Here is a 17,683-nt window from a genome sequence, read left to right as displayed (position 1 = left end):
ATGGGGCTCCTGGCTCCCAATCTACATCCTTGTGCCAGAAATCTCTGTGCCATCTTCGACTCTTCGGCTCCTCTTCCTGTCTTTTAATAACCTCATGATAGTCATAAACGCCTTAATTTCCTTTCGACTGGATTATTGCAACTCCCTCTATTTGGGAATCAACCAGTCATCCTTCACTCGCCTACAGCTGGTGCAGAACGCCACCGCCAAATTATTGACTGGTACAAAGAGATGTGAATGTTTTACACCGGCTCTGGCGTCCCTCCATTAGCTTCCAGTAAAGTACAGGACAAAATTTAATGTTCTTTTATTTGTTTTTAAAGCTTAGCACAGCCTGGCAGCGCAGCACTTATCTGAGCTCCTCTGCCCCCTGTCCAACCCCCGATCGCTCAGATCCTCAGACCAGCTGAAAGGCGATCAAGCGTTTGTTGTAGCCACCCCAAAGCTCTGGAATAGCCTACCCTTTTTCAATTAAGTGTTCCCCCGTTGCTCATTATAAGACAAAACTTAAGACTCACATGTTCTCTCAGGCTTCTGAGAGTCCTGGAGGTTGTACTCTCACATTCATTTTCACATTAGGTGTAAAAAACGGGATTTGTTTCTGCTGCCAATCATTTGCTGATATCATTGGTGAAATTTTTGTGTTTTGCACACAAATTTATGCCATGAACCAGTAGAAAACTGGAGTGTACAAAATGGAGGAAGCCATCATAGCTTATTAGCTTTGTTGCACCATCAGATTTCTATTTAACCCTCCTCTGGTTAATTGTTTGAATGAATAGAGGAATGATTTGCAGACAGTTCTTAGACAAGAGTCAACGATACAAATCCGTCTGTTGAATAAACTGTGAACCTATTGTCTTGTTGGCAAGCTCTGTTACCTAAGTAACAGCAAGTTTCTTAGCTCAGAAAGCCTTTTCTTCCCTCTTTCATAAAATTAAGTACAATCCTGAGAACAGAATACAGCGCAAGTGGGAAGTAAATGTCACAGTGCAGAGAAAATAGAAAGGAGCTCAGGGAGCTATTGTGACCACCAGTAAGCACCAGCATGTTCTCAGCTCACTGGTGTATTTGTGGTTTGCCTGCCAGTACAGCAGTTCAACTTGTCATGTGAAAAAACCACGACCAAAAATCACCAAGGAAACATATTTAATGAAGACATGCAGATTAATTTTGCTGTGCCTCTTTGTAGTGTGACTGGGCCTTAAAGGGATACTGCAGATTTTTGTATTCAAAAAGCAGGAGTGCCGGTGTAGGAAGCTATTCTCCTGTGGAAGGTCAGCAGCACAACATGTTTTTGCCACCTAAAATAAAAGTATATTTCTCTGCTTTGCCTTCAGACAGTTTTTTCCATAAGCCAAATATCACTCTCTCCAAGCCAACCACACTTCATTGGAGAAATCTGAAATTTTACCACACAGGAAAAGGGAGTTTTTGGACCACCGCTGCTTTGTTATTTTGTTATTGTGTAACTCCAGTGTTTGGACAGGTTAGTTCAGATTCACAGCAACATAAAAAACTACCAGATTGAGGCAACAGGAGACCAGTAACTCCTGTGTTCTGAGAGGTAAAATTACTGTTTTTGCCAATGGAGCCTGGTTGATCAATTGTCATTTGCTAAAAGTTGCTAAAATATGTTCCGTTGCTGACCTTGTCCTCTTCTACGTCTGCATGTCAGCCACCATCTGCAATAAGTAATACACTGACTATGGATAAATAGCTCATACGACCCCTCTTCAAATGATCTGAACTATCCCTTTAACTGTGGCGTTCTTGAGAAGAGCCTCCCCGATAACAGCTGAGACTGTGGTTGTACTGGACAGCCTCCAGGTGTGAATGTGCATAACTGAGCGAGGGCCTTCCTGCTCTCAGTGAAACTTCCTTAAAGGTTAAACAAGGCTGCAGTGCAGCAGTGGACGGTGGTGATTGGTATAAGTGATTGTTCTGAGTTGCTATTTGTATCTTAACAGTCAGACCAGCTTGTTTCAATCTACATGCCGACCTCTCCAAATTAAATTTGTAGTCCAGACCAGTAAAACTCACCCTGCTGTAAATCTATTAAATAAGTCTCGCAGTTAAAAAACGATTATCAAACCATTACCACTTTACAAATTAAAACCATCTCACAAACTGCAGCATATTTGGACAGGGGTTTGAAGATATACATCAGAGCCAAAATCACAATCTCCCATATCTCAAAAAGGAACTTTAGGGAACAACAAAACAGTAAGCAGGGGTTTCTTGTCTGATTGTAAGAGACATCTAATTTAACGCTCTGACACAGAGTGTAGCAACGTTTAGGAAAGCTATCACCACTGATAAAGTGTTGGATGCTGGTGCAGAGGAAGTGTTTGTGTGTAGATTATATTACTTCCATGCAGCAGTGGCATGAAGGTGAACTGGAAAAGTTGTTTCCTGTGGACGTGAGTCTGTGAATGTCCCCAAAAGGCAGATATGATCCCTTCCTTTTGGCTTCACCTCAGCCCCGGACAGATATTTGGTTAGCAGATGTGTATTGTTGTCAACACTGAACTTCCACATCGCTAACAATTTAATAACCGTCATCACCCTTGGGTCATTAATACTTAGATGGGCTCGGGAATAGACCGCCACCAGACAATTTTCAGCGTAGGCGCCCAGGCATGTAATTACAGACCTTTGAGTAATAACGTTCCCAACGAAGCTGTAACCATAATGGATCTGTAAAACAGCGACATATGTGATTTAAATTTGCTACTCGGAAACAAAAAGTGGTGTCATGCAGAACAATCAAAATTATGTTGAATTAAAATCTAATCACAGAGTTCAGTTCCAGCCCATCAGTGAGCTCTGAGTCGCAAATTTGTCAGAGTTGTGAGATGTTAAGTCTATAAACACAGTTTCTGTTCTGTTTTCAGAAGCTTTATTTTAAATATTGGCAGAAAGTTGTTGTTGCTTTCAGAGTGTCCTTGTTTTCTGGCAACCAATCACACAAAAAACACAAGAGGATTATGGGAAATCTTCCAGGTAACCTCAGATGCGGTCGTTTCTCATGTCACAAAAAAAAAAGTTAAATCTCGTCACATGATGAATTAACTGTCTCACAGGAGACGTTTTGGCCGTCTGCGTTTAGCTGTCGTGATCATTTGGAGGGACGGACGAGTCAGACTTTGCAGTGGATTTTCTGTGGATTTATCACTGTCCCAAAACCAGATGGTCAGTAAAGCAGCAAAGCAAAGAAATTAGCCCGTTTGTGCAAATGTTGCCACATGAGCAGGGATGAGTCGCCCCATGGGTATGGATTCAGATGCAACTTAGCAGCCTTCTGTAGAAAAAAATGAATCATCAGTGGGATCAGTATCTGGATATGTTATCCAAATAATAAACAATCCAATCTCGCATTTATGTTTACACTTGGCAATTTTAATTTACTCTTGTCTTCCTCATTGATATCAGATTTGAGTAAAACTTGTGCATGAGTGATTTGAGGTGATGGAAAATTTACAAAAGCATGCAACAGATCAAGTCCAAACGCTGGTTAATGCTCCCATGAGCATTTGTTAATATATCACCATGTGGCATCTCGGAGGCTGAAAACAAATGTGCATTCAAAACATCACATGTTTTAAGCACACAATATGTAAATTCTGATGCTAGGCATATCTTTCACATTTAAGTAGTGTGGGATCATGGGAATTGTTATCTTCATTTTTAAACAACCACCATAGCTGATGAAGCAATATTCGAGTTTTATTGATGTTACCTTTAGTCACGTGCACTGAGCTCCTTCCAGCTAGCAACTAGCTAGCAGTGGCTAGTAGGAAAGGCACTGTTATATTGAATAAATTACAGATGTGTCTGCATTTGAAGATTGTTGGAAACATTTGCATAATGTAAGTACACAACTGAACAAAATATATAATGTGGAAATGTTACATATTATAGCTTTAATAAATGTTCATGGGACCGACATTGAGGAGGGCCGATCAGGGGGCAGCAGATCAGCCTCAGACGTCTTTAGAAAATCAGACTTATGTGAGTTGTTGAGTCTGGAGAAACTTTATACACTTTGTGAAACAGTCTACGATATATTCCTAATTATCTGTCTCCTCGTGTAAATTCAGCAAATGTAATACATGAAGTTATTCCTTTCTTTGTGTAAAAAAAATATTGCCTTGTTAACAGCAGTTCAGCTGCACACATGAATGCAGCGCACAATGTCACACACAGTTATTTATTGTTGCATGTCATTATTTCTCGACCGTGTTGCTTTTACGGATCTTTTGGTGCTTTCAGGCCACAGAAAAGACATATAATCAGTAATTAGAGGCATGTTTCTTTCATCCTTCTCGCTTGCTCACTTTATAAATTTGATTAACTTATATCTTATGTTAGCTTAAAAACAATTGTGTACAGTTGCCAGCACATTGTATGGATTGTGTTAATGCCTACTTAAGAAGAAGAAGAAGCTGACTACCTCCAGATGACAGATCCGATCATATTCCGATCACATGCATTAACACCTTGCATTAACATGTGTTTTTATTTATCAGGTTGGCATGTCCAGATACAGATCACTTTTAAATACCAGGTGTAAACGGAGTGCAATTGACAACAGCTGACAAAATGGTTTTATTTGGCAGCATGGAGGCGTTTATTCTTCAGAAATATGAGCCCGTTTGTGCAAATGTTGCCACATGAGTGGGAACAAGTAACCCCATGGGTAGGAATTCAAATGCAACTTAGCAGCCTTCTGTAGAAAAAAAAAATATGAATCATCAAAAGGATGTTTTTAGAGCTCAGAGTCAGGACTGACAGGTGGAGTCACATTTTATTAATCTGACAAAAGTGACGTACACTAAACATACGAGTTACGGTAGCTATTTCTGTTTGGTGATGCATTTTTTTTGCGCATGTGACACTATTCAGGATGATAGACATCACTTTTAAGACGTCAGTATTGAGATTTCTCCCACTCTATCTGACAGCTGTTATCTGAAACTCGATCATGAAACGTTTCTTGCACTTGTGTTTTTCTGTAGGCAATATGTTTGTTTATGGTGCGGAATGGCACTCCGTACATATGAAAGATCACAGCGGGGGTTTAGCAAGAAAGCAAGCAGAAAATATCCATATGCAGCCTTTACCCTGCTCACTGATATTCTCTGTGTGTGTCTAAAATGGAGCCAGCTGCTAATGTTCTCTTCCTCTGTGATCAGAGATGTCTCCGCCAACAGGAAATAAAGCATTACTTGACACGTTGCTGCTTATGGAACATTCAGATTTAACAAGAAAGGCATCCTTGATCTCGGCTGATTCCCACAGATTTTTCTTCTCCTTTTGTGTGTCTGTGTGTGTGTGTGTGTGTGTGTGTGTGCGCGCGCGCATGTATAGGGTGGAGCACACACACCACAGCCTAACAATCAAAATGAATTTTAAATGTAATTATCACTCGTTACGCAGAAGGAAATTGAATTTGTTAAGCAAAACACTTATAGAATGAAATACTGTAAATGAGCCAATTTGAACTTGGAAGGAGAAGATGTGAGCAGACGTGACAGCGTTTCTCTGAGCTGCTGTTCGGTGGCTCAGGTTGATTGATTTGTCTGAAGGCTGCGTCTGAGTGGTGTGAACAGGCCTCAGCTGATTTCTGAATGTGTCACCCACAAATCACATTAAGCACCTGAGCAGCACAAAGCTGAACATGGATTACTTTGCATGTGTTTTTTTAAAACTCTTGCACTTAATTATCTCCGCCGGGCGTAAGCCTGGAGGGGATCATATGATTGCTTGCATGTGTGAAAAAATAACAGACAAGCGATAACAGCTAAAGGTTATGGATAAACAGTTATAATAATTAGCTAAATATACTGTGTAAACAGTTGAAATAAGTAGCTACAAGTGGTAGAAACTGTCAGAACGTCCAGTTTCTGTCATTCCAAGGGTAGTACTATGAATTTCACCTTAATCAAGGCTATCCAAACGCTGACAATTATCCCATTCTTGTGAACACAATATTACAAGAACGCCATTCCTTAAAATTACCAACTGGACTCAAGGATGAACTGATCAGATTTTGGTCGTCAGAAGTCATTGTGACCTCGAGTTCGTCCAGTTCTTGTGAATGCGATATCTCAGGAACGCTTGTAGGGAATTTCTTCAAATTTATTCAAACATCCACTCAAACGTTCACTCAGGAATGAACTGATTACAATTTGGAGGTCAAAGGTAACTGTAACCTCACAAAAAACACATTTTTGACCGTAAGAATTCATACATTAAGTAGAAGAGGTCACTTAGTAGAGCACAGATCCCTACCAGGCAACAAATGATGAAGCACCTGCTGCAATGCCACCATAACAGCCAGATGCAACCAGCTGACGCTTGCAAACTTCTGCCAACATTAACGTGATCTCCACATATGTTGTCCTGAGCTGAAACAAGATTTCAAACTGAAGCAGTTGTTGATCACTTGCAGCCCCTAGTGGCCGGTGAAGAAGAGAGAAGTCAGCTGTCAGCGGTCATTTAAAACAGAATTACTGCCTCAGAGTTGTTTGTTTCCGCCAACAAGTACAGTTTACATCCATGTCTGTCCAGATTCATGTAATGTCTGTAGCGAAGAAATTAATATGTAACTTACCACTATATTGACCTGTTTTTTGGCAAATGGAAGTTCTCACTGTAGATGTATACAGTTTCACAGAGGACTGATAGAGAGCTGAACATGACAATGTCACAGTGAAGATGACCTTTGACCTTTCAGATATGAAATGCCATTACCTCACCATTTTAGCCTGTTAGATATTTGTGTGCAATTTTGTCAAAACCGGCATATTAAATAGAGAAAGAGTTACGGCCGAAAATGTGTCGGGAGATCACAGTAACCTCGACCACCAAAATCTAATCAGCTAATCTTTGAGTCCAAGTGAACATTTGTGTCAAGTTTAAATAAATTCCCTCATATCACTTTCACAAGAATGCGATGACCTCTGGCCATAGATTTCTGATTTCTGAATCACAGAGTTCCTCCAGCATACAGTCATGAATGTGCACAAAAAAATATTAAGCTGATCCGTCCAGTAGTATTTGAGATGAGCTCCGAACAAGGTGCAGGTCTGTTCATCACACACACAGAAGTGATTACATGATCCCCTCCCAGCTTACACCTGGTGCAGATAATTCTGACAAAATTCCAACTTTGTCATCTTTGAAATGTAACTAGTTACATGCAAATCAATTACAAAATAAATGTAATGTAATTGTAATCTGTTACAGTTAGGAATCAGAGTGTTGGTGATTACAAAGGGGTTACATCCAGATATTCTCCTCTGGTTTCCTGACGGAGATCTGCACTCTACTGACTGAACTCTTCTAGTTTGAACTGAATGCAATCCTTTTATTTTAATGGTTAGTCCAAAGGTTATTATACAGAGAATAATTGGGTTCAATAGTGTGTTTAAATTCACTGTTGTAAAGGATCTTTCTGGTTATAAAGATTTAACCTTACTTTATGGTCTGTTTGAGCCAAAGATGAACCACTTGATATATTTAGAAATTCTTTCATTTAGACACTTTAATGTTAAATATTAAAGCTATAATGATCTCTCACATGCTGGTTGAGTTTGTGATGAAACAACTCCAGAAAAATCTTCGATATATATTTTAAGGTTCTGAAATGTTTCTTCATATCAGGACAGTTATTCAGCCTTTTTTGTGATTTACACCACATTATTACATCTGAACAAAGGAATATTTTTCTTTATGTGGATATATCCTACATTTACAGAACCAAATACCCTTTATATTGTGGCCATAAATCCCGATTTCATTGCAGTGATAAAATCTTCTTCAGCTTGAGATGAAACTTCTGAACGAGAATTAGAAAATAAAACAAGGTTAGAAAAGTTTGGTATTTTCAGTTCCACTGCAGGCTTGTTCCAGAGATGCTGTAAATTGGTTCCAACATTAAATAAGCCGGAAATATCCTGTTTTTAAAAAACAAAATGTGTGTGCTGGCTCATGCACACGTGTACACTTTCACAGTAGCCTGAGTGGCTCTAACAAGACTCCAGCTTCAGACAGAAAGCTGTGTGTGCTGCTCTGGTCAGGGACTGGAAAACACAAACAACTGTGCCGCTGGGAAGTCGCCAGAAGCTCAGAGTAATGATGATAAAGCAAAGGGCTACAGTTCTTTAGAGCCCCTGAAATGCTTACAAAGCTTCACCCACAGATCTATGTGTACTCATTTTTTGTCTGTATACAGGGTAAGTTATTCGTGTGCCCGCGGCGATGCTAAAATAAGCTTTCTTTGTGCTCCTGCAGGGCAATTCCAACAACATTGCCACCGTCGACATTTCAGTCGGATTCGTCGGACTGGAAAGTTACGTAGAAGCACCTGCCATCTTCTTAACGGCCCTCACCACATACGCAGGGCCCCTCCTCTGGGCGTGTCACCTCGTCTGCTACCTCAGCTCAGAGAGAGACAGGTAAGTGTTAGTTTAAAAGACACTGTGACTCTATGGCAGTGGTGCGCGTTACCCGGAGTTTCTCCTGCAGATTCCTGGGGGTCTGTGGAAAGCGGCTCAGCTCATTAACTCAACTAAACTCCAAATATCCACGTTTGTCTTAAAGAAAAAAAAAAAACAGCTAAATAGGTTTACAAATTGGTGTTGTGCAGATGTTTATGACATTATTTATAATAACCAATAAGCTGCCCATCAACCTGAATCAGTTGTGACAGGCTGTGTGAAAACTTTTTAGTAAGCGAGCAGCCTAGACTGTATAAAAGAAGAGTTTTCTGTGGGGTTGTCCTAACTGGCCACGAGCGATGCTGTGCAGTGCACCGTTTTGAGCTGAACTTTTGTTGGATGCTCTGTTTCTTTTTATTCCTGTTGCTTGAATTGAAAGCCCTGCAAAACGGTTGAGTTACCTATTCAATACTTCCCCAGTAGTGAATAAACCAAACCAAAATAGTTAGCTAAAAGTAATAGATACACAATTACAACAGTCAGCAAAGTGTAATGAATAAAGCATCTTAAAATACTTAGCTAAAAGCAATAAATAAACAGCTAAAATTCTTAGCTAAAAACAATAAATCAACAGTTAAAATACTTAACTAAAAGCAATAAATGAGCAGTTAAAATGGTTTGCAAAAAGTAATAAATAAACAGTTAAAATAGTTAGCTAAAGGAAATGAATAAACCATCTTGAAATGGTTGAAATGTCCAGTTTCTGTCACTGGAAAACAGTAGTAGTAATATGAATTCCATCTTGATAAGGAAACCCAAACACTGTCAATTAGCAGACCAGTATAATTATAAATTAACTTTTAGTTTATAAATCATTGATGTGAACACATGTGGAGCATGACAAGTGGTGCCAGTGAAGGTTAATTAGCACATCTGATATGGCTGTAGGAGTTTTTCAGCCAACATGTTGGGAACCACTGCTCTCTGGTATAATGTAATTTAAACAAGCTACTCTCCTTTACTTTGGTTTCTGTGCCAGCACAACCACACACCATCATTACTTTGAGTGTCGGTTGTTTCTTTTTATACTTTTTCGCTCCGAGTCCTCTCCGTGGGTGGGACAGTACAGGTGCACAGGAATATTCAGTTAATTGGTTTACTCATGGCAACAAGCAGACTCGCTTGAAGGGTATCAAAGATGCATGTAAACAGCTTAACCTGGATAAGACCTTAACTGGAGAGGGGCCAGTCGCCGCCTGGGTTGCTTGCTGTATGCGTGTGAATGCAGCCAATAACTACAGCCTCCCCTCAGCATGAGGCCGCTGCACAGTGCTGAGTGATGAGGTCTGAAGCCGGACAACAGCTGCCCTGCTGAAGGAGCCAAAACTCAAATGCTCTTTTAATGTAGACAGAGGGTGGTGTTTGTGTAAAAGCAGTTTGTTTAACCTGTCCGTGTTGTTTAAATGCAAATGACAGAAATGCAAGGATTTATAATCCTGCAGCCCTGTGTTAAAAAAAAGTCTCTACTTAATGTGAAAAAAGTTTTAATTTTGTTAGTACAAAGGTCCCATTGAAATCAGACTGCAGAGGGTGTATCTCCCCATGCATGATTTATATTCTTAATAATCTTTGATCTCACATTTGAATGTGATATGTTTAACATTTCAGTAGTCCAGACAGTCTCTGATTAAAAAGTTCTACTCATCTTAAAATTTTGGTGCTGCTCGCTGCAGAGCCTAGGGATGATGAAGCTGATCCCCTCGACCATCCACCACTTTATTCCATGGCTCCTGGCTGGCCTGCCATGAAATTTAATGTGGACATTAAAGGTCCTCAGAGAATGACTATGATGTTGGCGACCTCCCTACCTGTAATTTAGCACGTCCATGAGATGAAAATTTCCCTCTGACCGATCATTTGATCCATGACAAGACATCCATGAAATTTTCACCATCAACACGCCCAAATTTCCACTTTAAAGGGACAGGTTTGATTTTTTTAAAATGGGGTTTTATGAGGTACTTATCTGTGTATCACCTACAGTAGACGGCCGTCGGCACGCCCTCGGTTTGGAGAAGCAACAGGAGTACTGATGTAGCAAGACCTTTGCTGCACATCCCCCTGCAGCTCAATTCACTTGTCATAGGGCAGCACAAGCTCATACCCTCACTCTGTGACCTGCTGTGTGGAAATAGTTGAAATAAAGTTGCCACAGTGGCACATACCAGCTACAAAACTACCTGCCAGTCAGAAGAGCTGAGGTAACAAGTCAAATTTGCAAGCTAGCTAACTTTGTTAACCTGGATGTGACGTAGCCCCTCAACAGATTGCACCTCTCTTCTTGCAGCAGAAGAGTCAGCTCTTATCAAAAGCAGAATAAAATGAGACAAAACTGAGTTGTTGTTATTTTTTACATTTACATAGCCCTCCAGTCAACATGATGGATGTGATGGCAAAGGATAGACCACATAAATTAACAAGGCAGCTGACTATTTGTGCTAACTTGCAATCACTAAATTATGTCAGTGATAAAGTTTGTTTTTAATAATTATTTGAGCGTTCTGTTATATTGATCAGTATTACACGTGGGTAGTGATATTTTCCTTAGATCGTGGGAAAAACTAGTCCCACCACAATCGTTGCCACGATGCAAAAAATAATGTTTTAATAATTTACCAATGTTTTAACTTGACAGTTCTTCTGGTATTGCTGATCTGAGATCAGTGTTTAAATGCACCTTTTGCTTTCTTGCATACTTAATAATTATACTGCAGGGAGGAACATGATGAGATGAACACTTTTTACATTTTAAATAATCATGGCCAGAAAAATAATAATTTTGATTTAATAATAAAGTCTTAATTTAGGTGGTCTATTGTTTGCTATCATACTTAAAACTCAGTTCCTGTTTTCTTCTGCTTTTAGATCCGATTTAGCTCATGCATGTATTACTAGATGTAAACATAATGTTTATTTGGCTTACTGTTGCAATTTGCATGCTGATGATACACTAGAGTTATCCTGAAAGTCATTATAAATGAGTATTTAGAAGGTTTTTTTCAGTCTCTGGGGGGAACGTACCCTCTGACCCCTTTAGCGGGTCTGTTCTGTCCTCTGATCACACTTTCTTCACACCTTTTCCACTCCTGTGCAGTTTAACATGCCTGAACGTTAAGCCAGACAAAATCTAACTTACTGTAGCAAAAAATACTTTAACCAACAGCAATGTAACACATAAAGTTCACCCGATAATCAAAAATACATATTTTATCTCTGACCTGTTGTTGCTATTCATCCATCTGATGTCTGCCTTCTCTTCAATATAACGGGACTAAAAATGACGCTCAGCTTGTGGTGCTCAAAGTGCAAAACTCGCCACCGTTGTCTCATTACATAAATCTTGACCCGATTAATCAAAATAATCCACAGACTTTGTTGTGAGCAGTTTCGTTTAGAAAAAAAAAATTTCTAAAAGAAAAGAAAGTTGGATTCTACAGCAAAAAGTAGTTCCTACATGAAACTGCTCACAACAAGGTCTGTGAATAATCTTGAGTAACCGGGTCATGATTTTTGGAAAGAGACACTGGTTTCGATTTTTTTTTAAATGTAGTTTTGGCGCTTTTAGCACCACAAGCCAAGTGCCATTTAGTCCTGTTATATTGGAGAAAAGGCAGACACCTCTACAGCCGATATCTCCAAAACTATGGATGGATAAATAGCAACAGGCCAAGGCAAAAATATGTACTTTGAACTGTTCTTTTAGTTTGTATAAGTTCTACTGCCTAAAATGTTTCTTCTGAAAAAACTTAATTCAAATGCAGCTCATGCATTATATATTTCACTTATGAACCAAAACTGCAACAACACAAGTAGGCAGTAAAATGCGTTTATACTGAAACGACTGATCTGCCCACAAGCTGACCGTTATTGGAGGTGATGATGGAGCCTGGCGGCTTCGCCACTTCCGCTGTGGTTTTAGCCTCTGAACGGCCAAGTCGCTGATACGTCATTTGGTTTGCCGAACGCTTTCGTACTGAGTGCTGCGATAAACACTGCAGCCTCTAGAGGCCAGTGCAGGGACTTTAGTTTTGCTCTATGACAGCCCTCAAGCTAACGTCACACTAATAAATCCAGGTCGTAAACATTACATACTGCATTACAGAGCAGGATATACGACCATCTGTCTTTGTTATTATTCATAGTGCGGTGCTTTCCACAGAAACCCCACCTGTAATGTGCACTCAGACGTTGTGACAAAACTAAAATAGCCTCATATACAGTAGCTCATTTAGGATTCACTCTGCACCATCAGCAGCTCGACCACAAAGCGAGTACTGGAAATGCACTTTGATCAATAGCTTTTCAACGGGTCTCCCCTGACACACTCAAATTCTACTTAAGGCAATCTCCGTAATTTGAAGAGAATGTTCTATTATTGTTTCAGTGCTCATAATAACACTGTAAACCTTCCAAACTAGCCAATCAGAGAGACGCATCAACGCAAAGTTACTTTCATCATTAAAACTGTCTCTAAAAAGTCTGATATTCTGACATAAATGCAGTAAAAAGCATATTCAGGTCATGCTATTTTCTCTGTGTACTTGATTTCCAAGAAGCTGTATTGGCTCTTTGAAATTACCTTTGTTGCGAGCTGTGAAAAAGGAAAAGCGGAGATGGTGACAGACAGTTGATCTTTTGTGCAAGTTGCTGCTTTGTGAGCTCAAACGTGCAATGGTTTGAAATACAATGTACTGAAGGACAACGATGCCTTCCATCAAACGCTTTTGGTTTTTTTCTTCAGTGTTTTCATGCAGGATTTTCCAGTGGTGGGGTCTCCCTCAGTCAGTCCTTCATTTTTCCTTCATTTTAAACTGTGTTTTTTTTTTTTTGCACATTTCTGACAGAAGAAAAGGATTAATTAAGAATTAGCTGTTATCAACCGGCCTCCTTTCTTCTTCTTTCTTCGCTTTGGTCATTTTGTTATATGATTTTCACTTTTCTCAGCTCAAACTGGATCAGTGATATCACGCTAAAGTCGAAATAAGCTTCTTTATCACCTCTATTCATTTATGAAACTGTGAATTAGAAAAGATGCCATAGATGTCGCACGTCCTCTCCACTGAGAGAATCAAATTTCTTGCAGGATTTTACTCAGATTGACTTTTTACCCCTGTAACCCACCTGAGAGGTCGCACATTAATGTTTCAGTAGCTCTTCAAGGTAGGACACAGAACTTAACTTAAGATGCTTCAAAAACAGCCGCTCTGTGGAATTCGCCATTAGTTGAAGAGTTTAACCTTTATCCTGATTGCTCATCCTCGCTGGGATTCAGTTTTCTTTTTTTTTTTTTACAACTGAGTGCTATTTTATGTAGCCATTTTCCTCTGAGTTACCACTCACGCTCATCATGGATTTACAAATAGGTCCATTAGGGCAACACAGATGATCAGACAAGTCTAAGTCTGAACACATGATCTCTATCTTGTGTTTTGATATAAAAAGTGAGTATTAACATTATCTCTGCTTATATGTAGGGGTGTCGTAATTCTTCAGATCCTCAATTCTGTAATCAGATAACTTTTACTCACCAAGTTCAGTGGTATTTTCAATGCAAAATAACTACTTAGTTTGTAAAAAGACTTGTATCATGAAGGGCTGCCCCCCAAAGTTGATGATTCAAGGCATCTCTCATTTTGTCAGTCGAATCTCTGCGCTTTCGTTTTTTTTTTTTTTTTTTAAGCTGTGTCACTGTACACAAAGCAATGCAGGAGCATCAGCGTGGCAGGCTTTAAACTGTACAAACCAAGTCTCAAAATCACCACAAACCACAAAGCTATCAGTGTGATTGAAGTGGAGAAGAGAGACAGAAACAGAGAGCAGCGTGACGCTGGACTGGAGGCAGAGCAGCACGACTCCAGTCTGTTCGCTGCTCCGACACTTTTTGGCCCGGTGATGGCTGTCAGTTAAGTTGGATAAACCACTTTTGTAGCAGACGGTGGGAAATACGGTCCGTGTACATTCAGGCAGTTTTTTTTTTGTTTACAACTAAAAATGACCACTGTGATTGACTGTTGAGCTGAGAGCTCTTTCAGCAGCCCGGCAGGAGAGACGCTCCGCAGTGTGGTGGGATTTTAAGGAAGGCTTTAAAACATGAGGTAGGCTTAAACATGAGACTGATGTAGGCTGATGAAGGAGTTTAGTGTGGAGCAGAACTGGAAAAAAAGGAACAAACCTTCAATATCTTCGTATTGAACATCCAAATCTGGATTCTGTCTGGTACAGCCCTGATATAACGTCTTTAGTAAAAGGAGAACTGTTACCAGGGTTATCTCAGCTTGGGCTTGAAGATCACAAATTCCTAAAAGAAAACCTGCAATACAAACTGAGGCCTTGGCTTTTGAAAGACCTGGGCATTTACCAAGCAGTGGAGATTTAATAAAAGGCCGCATTTAGTTGCATTGTAGGATCCAGTCTTTTTAGAGCTTGACCCACACAAGAAACTAAAAGTCTGAATATCTCCGCCTTTGCTGCATCAATTTGGACCGTTCTTCTTTTAATCCATCCATTGTGAGTCCACCACCCCCTGATCGTCTGAACAGTTGTGTTGCTCATCCTAATTAACTACGCCACATCTCCAGAATGTAATTGGTGGCTCAGATATGATCATCACCAACAGAAATGAGGTCCAACACAACAAAAACAAGACAAGAGTTTCTAAAAAAACTGAAAGTTTTCTCTGAGAAGACCAGCTGGTAATATTGTTGAATGAAATGTTATTGATTCTGAGGGCAGCATAGCAACAAACGCATTTAACTTTTTCTTTCCCTGTGTGCCCAAGTATTAAATTGTTGCATTCAGAAAAAGCTTATTATTGATTATCCATCAGTGTTTGACACATCTTCCCAGAAACCAACTTTGTGTATATGCACATTTTTTGGCCCTTTGATTGATTTTCCACCTCCAAACTGGACTACTTCCCATGTCTCCTACTTCTCTTGTCTTGGGAAAAGGCTTGAAGTTCCTCCCCCTCAGCTGGGACTCTGCCTGTTTGAATGAACAAGATCCCTGTGCTAATTCATGCATGTGTCTCAGCGCGTCAGAGATGAAGTCTCGTGTACACAAGTCTTTGTGTATCCGTGTGTGTTTAGATTCACATCATCATCTCCTAATCTCCTCGCTGCATCCCTCCTGCCATCATCCAGGTTTTAAAGTCATTAACTTCTTTATCAGAATTTGCCAGCAATCTGTATTATTGTGAGAAGATAATTGGATCAGACTCTTCTCCTGGGTACATGCGTAAGGTAAAGACTCCAAAATTTGAAAATGTAGCCGTCGTTATGAATCATCGTTAAACAATCTGCGGCTTAACTGATTTGACATCATCGTTGAGGAAACATAAAGCAGCTTATGATGACCTTGGTTCACACATAAACTTTTCTGTGTTGCTCTACGGGAAGTTTGCCTATTACTCGCAGCAAAGCATCGCCAGCTTTGCTCTCTGCAGTGCTTCCCTCCTCTCTGATGAATCCTTTTCCTCTCTGCAGGAGCCCGGTTGCAGTCGGCCATGGCTGCTACTGCTTGGCCCTGCTGAGGTCCGTGCCAGCTGCAGCCTACATTGTGCTGGTGACTGTTCTGCGGTACCATCTCTTCATATGGAGTGTCTTTTCACCCAAATTACTCTACGAGTCCATGCACCTGCTGCTGACTGCAGGAGTCTGTCTCTTCTTCAACACGATGGAGCAAAGCCACAGTTCCAGTAAGTCATAGGGAGCCAAAGACGCACATCCTTCCCCCCTGAGGGACTCCTTTACGTCAAAGGGTCGGACAGTGTCTCCTAACAGCATGTGTGAGGCTTTCAGACTGATACACACTACAATATCCTTACCCTCACTCTGTAATATACTGATCTGTTCACAATATGTGAGTAGATGCTTCATAAAGGATCCCTTCTCTGGACTCTGTATGTTTGATTTGCAAAAAAATACTTTGAAAATGCACTTATAATGTATTTTTGAGCAGTCTATTTAAATATTTCATTCTTTCAAGGAGACCACATTTGCGGACGAATAAAAGTGAATGATGTAAAGGAGCTTTTTAAAAGAGAGTAACTTTTTTGCATATACATTCTGTATATTACCTCAGGGACAGGTGCACGGTGAGCTGCAGAAGACAACAATGCCGAGTTTGATGTTTTGGCTTCATCTATAATTGAGCGGCTTTGATGTTACATGAAAGAACATCATATGTTTAGAGTGGGAACGTGATGTCTGGGTGCTCACGGAGCCGAACTCTTTTGATAGCTGCTTAGTAGCGACCTGCTCCCTCACAGGTGTTTCCAATTATTCTGGCTGATTAGAACTCGAAGGCCGCAGTTTGGTCGGACAATGCTGAGAATTACGTGAGGTCACCAAAATCAAAGGGACTTTTCCCGCAGAGGACATTTTGATGTGTCACAGAGGGAAAAGCACAGGTGTTGATAATGAAATGAATGATAGCTGCTTCAGTTTCAGGGTCCTCGGGCCTCATTCATAAGTCAGACCTACGATCTTAAAGGACCGGTGTGTAGGATTTTGCGGCATCAGGTGGAGAGGTCGCAGACTGCAAACGTTTTGTTTCACTCCTCCCTTCCGGCTTTGAAACTTGCCAAAAACGTGAAAGGTCGCATCTAGAGCCAGTGTTTGGTTTGTCCTTTCTGGGCTACTGTAGAAACATGGTGTCGGCCTCCCTGGAAGAGGACCCATGCCCACTGTAGATATAAGTGGCTAATTTTAAGGTAACAAAAACACAACTATAGTTATTTTCAGGTGACGATACACTAATTAAAACACAATATATTCCATATTCTGCCATAAATCCTCATAAACTTACATATTGGTCCCTTAAGTTTGACTTACACTGTAAAACAATGTATAAATATTTAATTTATAATTTATAAAATCTTATTTTGACCTTATCTCTAAGAAGAGTCTAGACTTCAGAATCATCAGTTAAAGGTGTGAGGAATTAACTGTGACACACTCCCGGGCTGTGTGTTTTGTTTTGCTTGTCAACCCGACTGAATAATACGTGTTGCTTGGCTTCAGTCCTCTACAATCATCGTGATGTCGTCTGCCAAAAAGTTCGCTTTTCTCCTTTGATCCGTGGTTATTCCTGAGGAGACGCTGATCCGTGCTGCCATTATGAGGTGTGTTTTCACAGCACGTTATCAATCCGGAGGTCGGCCATTTTGAAGGTTA

At 40.2% G+C, this 17,683-nt stretch overlaps 1 protein-coding gene across 1 annotated transcript in view; it reads left to right on the top strand.

Annotated features, from left to right (window-relative positions):
• The window catches only part of pigg (phosphatidylinositol glycan anchor biosynthesis class G (EMM blood group)), a 96,358-nt gene extending 79,824 nt beyond the window's left edge, over positions 1–16,534 (top strand). Inside the window, exons 12-13 of the mRNA XM_084718780.1 lie at positions 8,302–8,465; positions 15,992–16,534. Coding sequence (XP_084574906.1) covers positions 8,302–8,465; positions 15,992–16,214 — 387 coding nt within the window. The 3' untranslated portion in view covers positions 16,215–16,534. The remainder of the gene's footprint in view (positions 1–8,301; positions 8,466–15,991) is intronic.
• The last annotated feature ends 1,149 nt before the right edge of the window (positions 16,535–17,683 follow it).

This window comes from Lutjanus erythropterus, chromosome 5 (assembly GCF_056507025.1).
Source record: "Lutjanus erythropterus isolate fLutEry1 chromosome 5, fLutEry1.hap2, whole genome shotgun sequence".
NCBI lineage: Eukaryota > Metazoa > Chordata > Actinopteri > Lutjaniformes > Lutjanidae > Lutjanus > Lutjanus erythropterus.
This window is presented reverse-complemented; position numbering and strand designations above follow the sequence as displayed.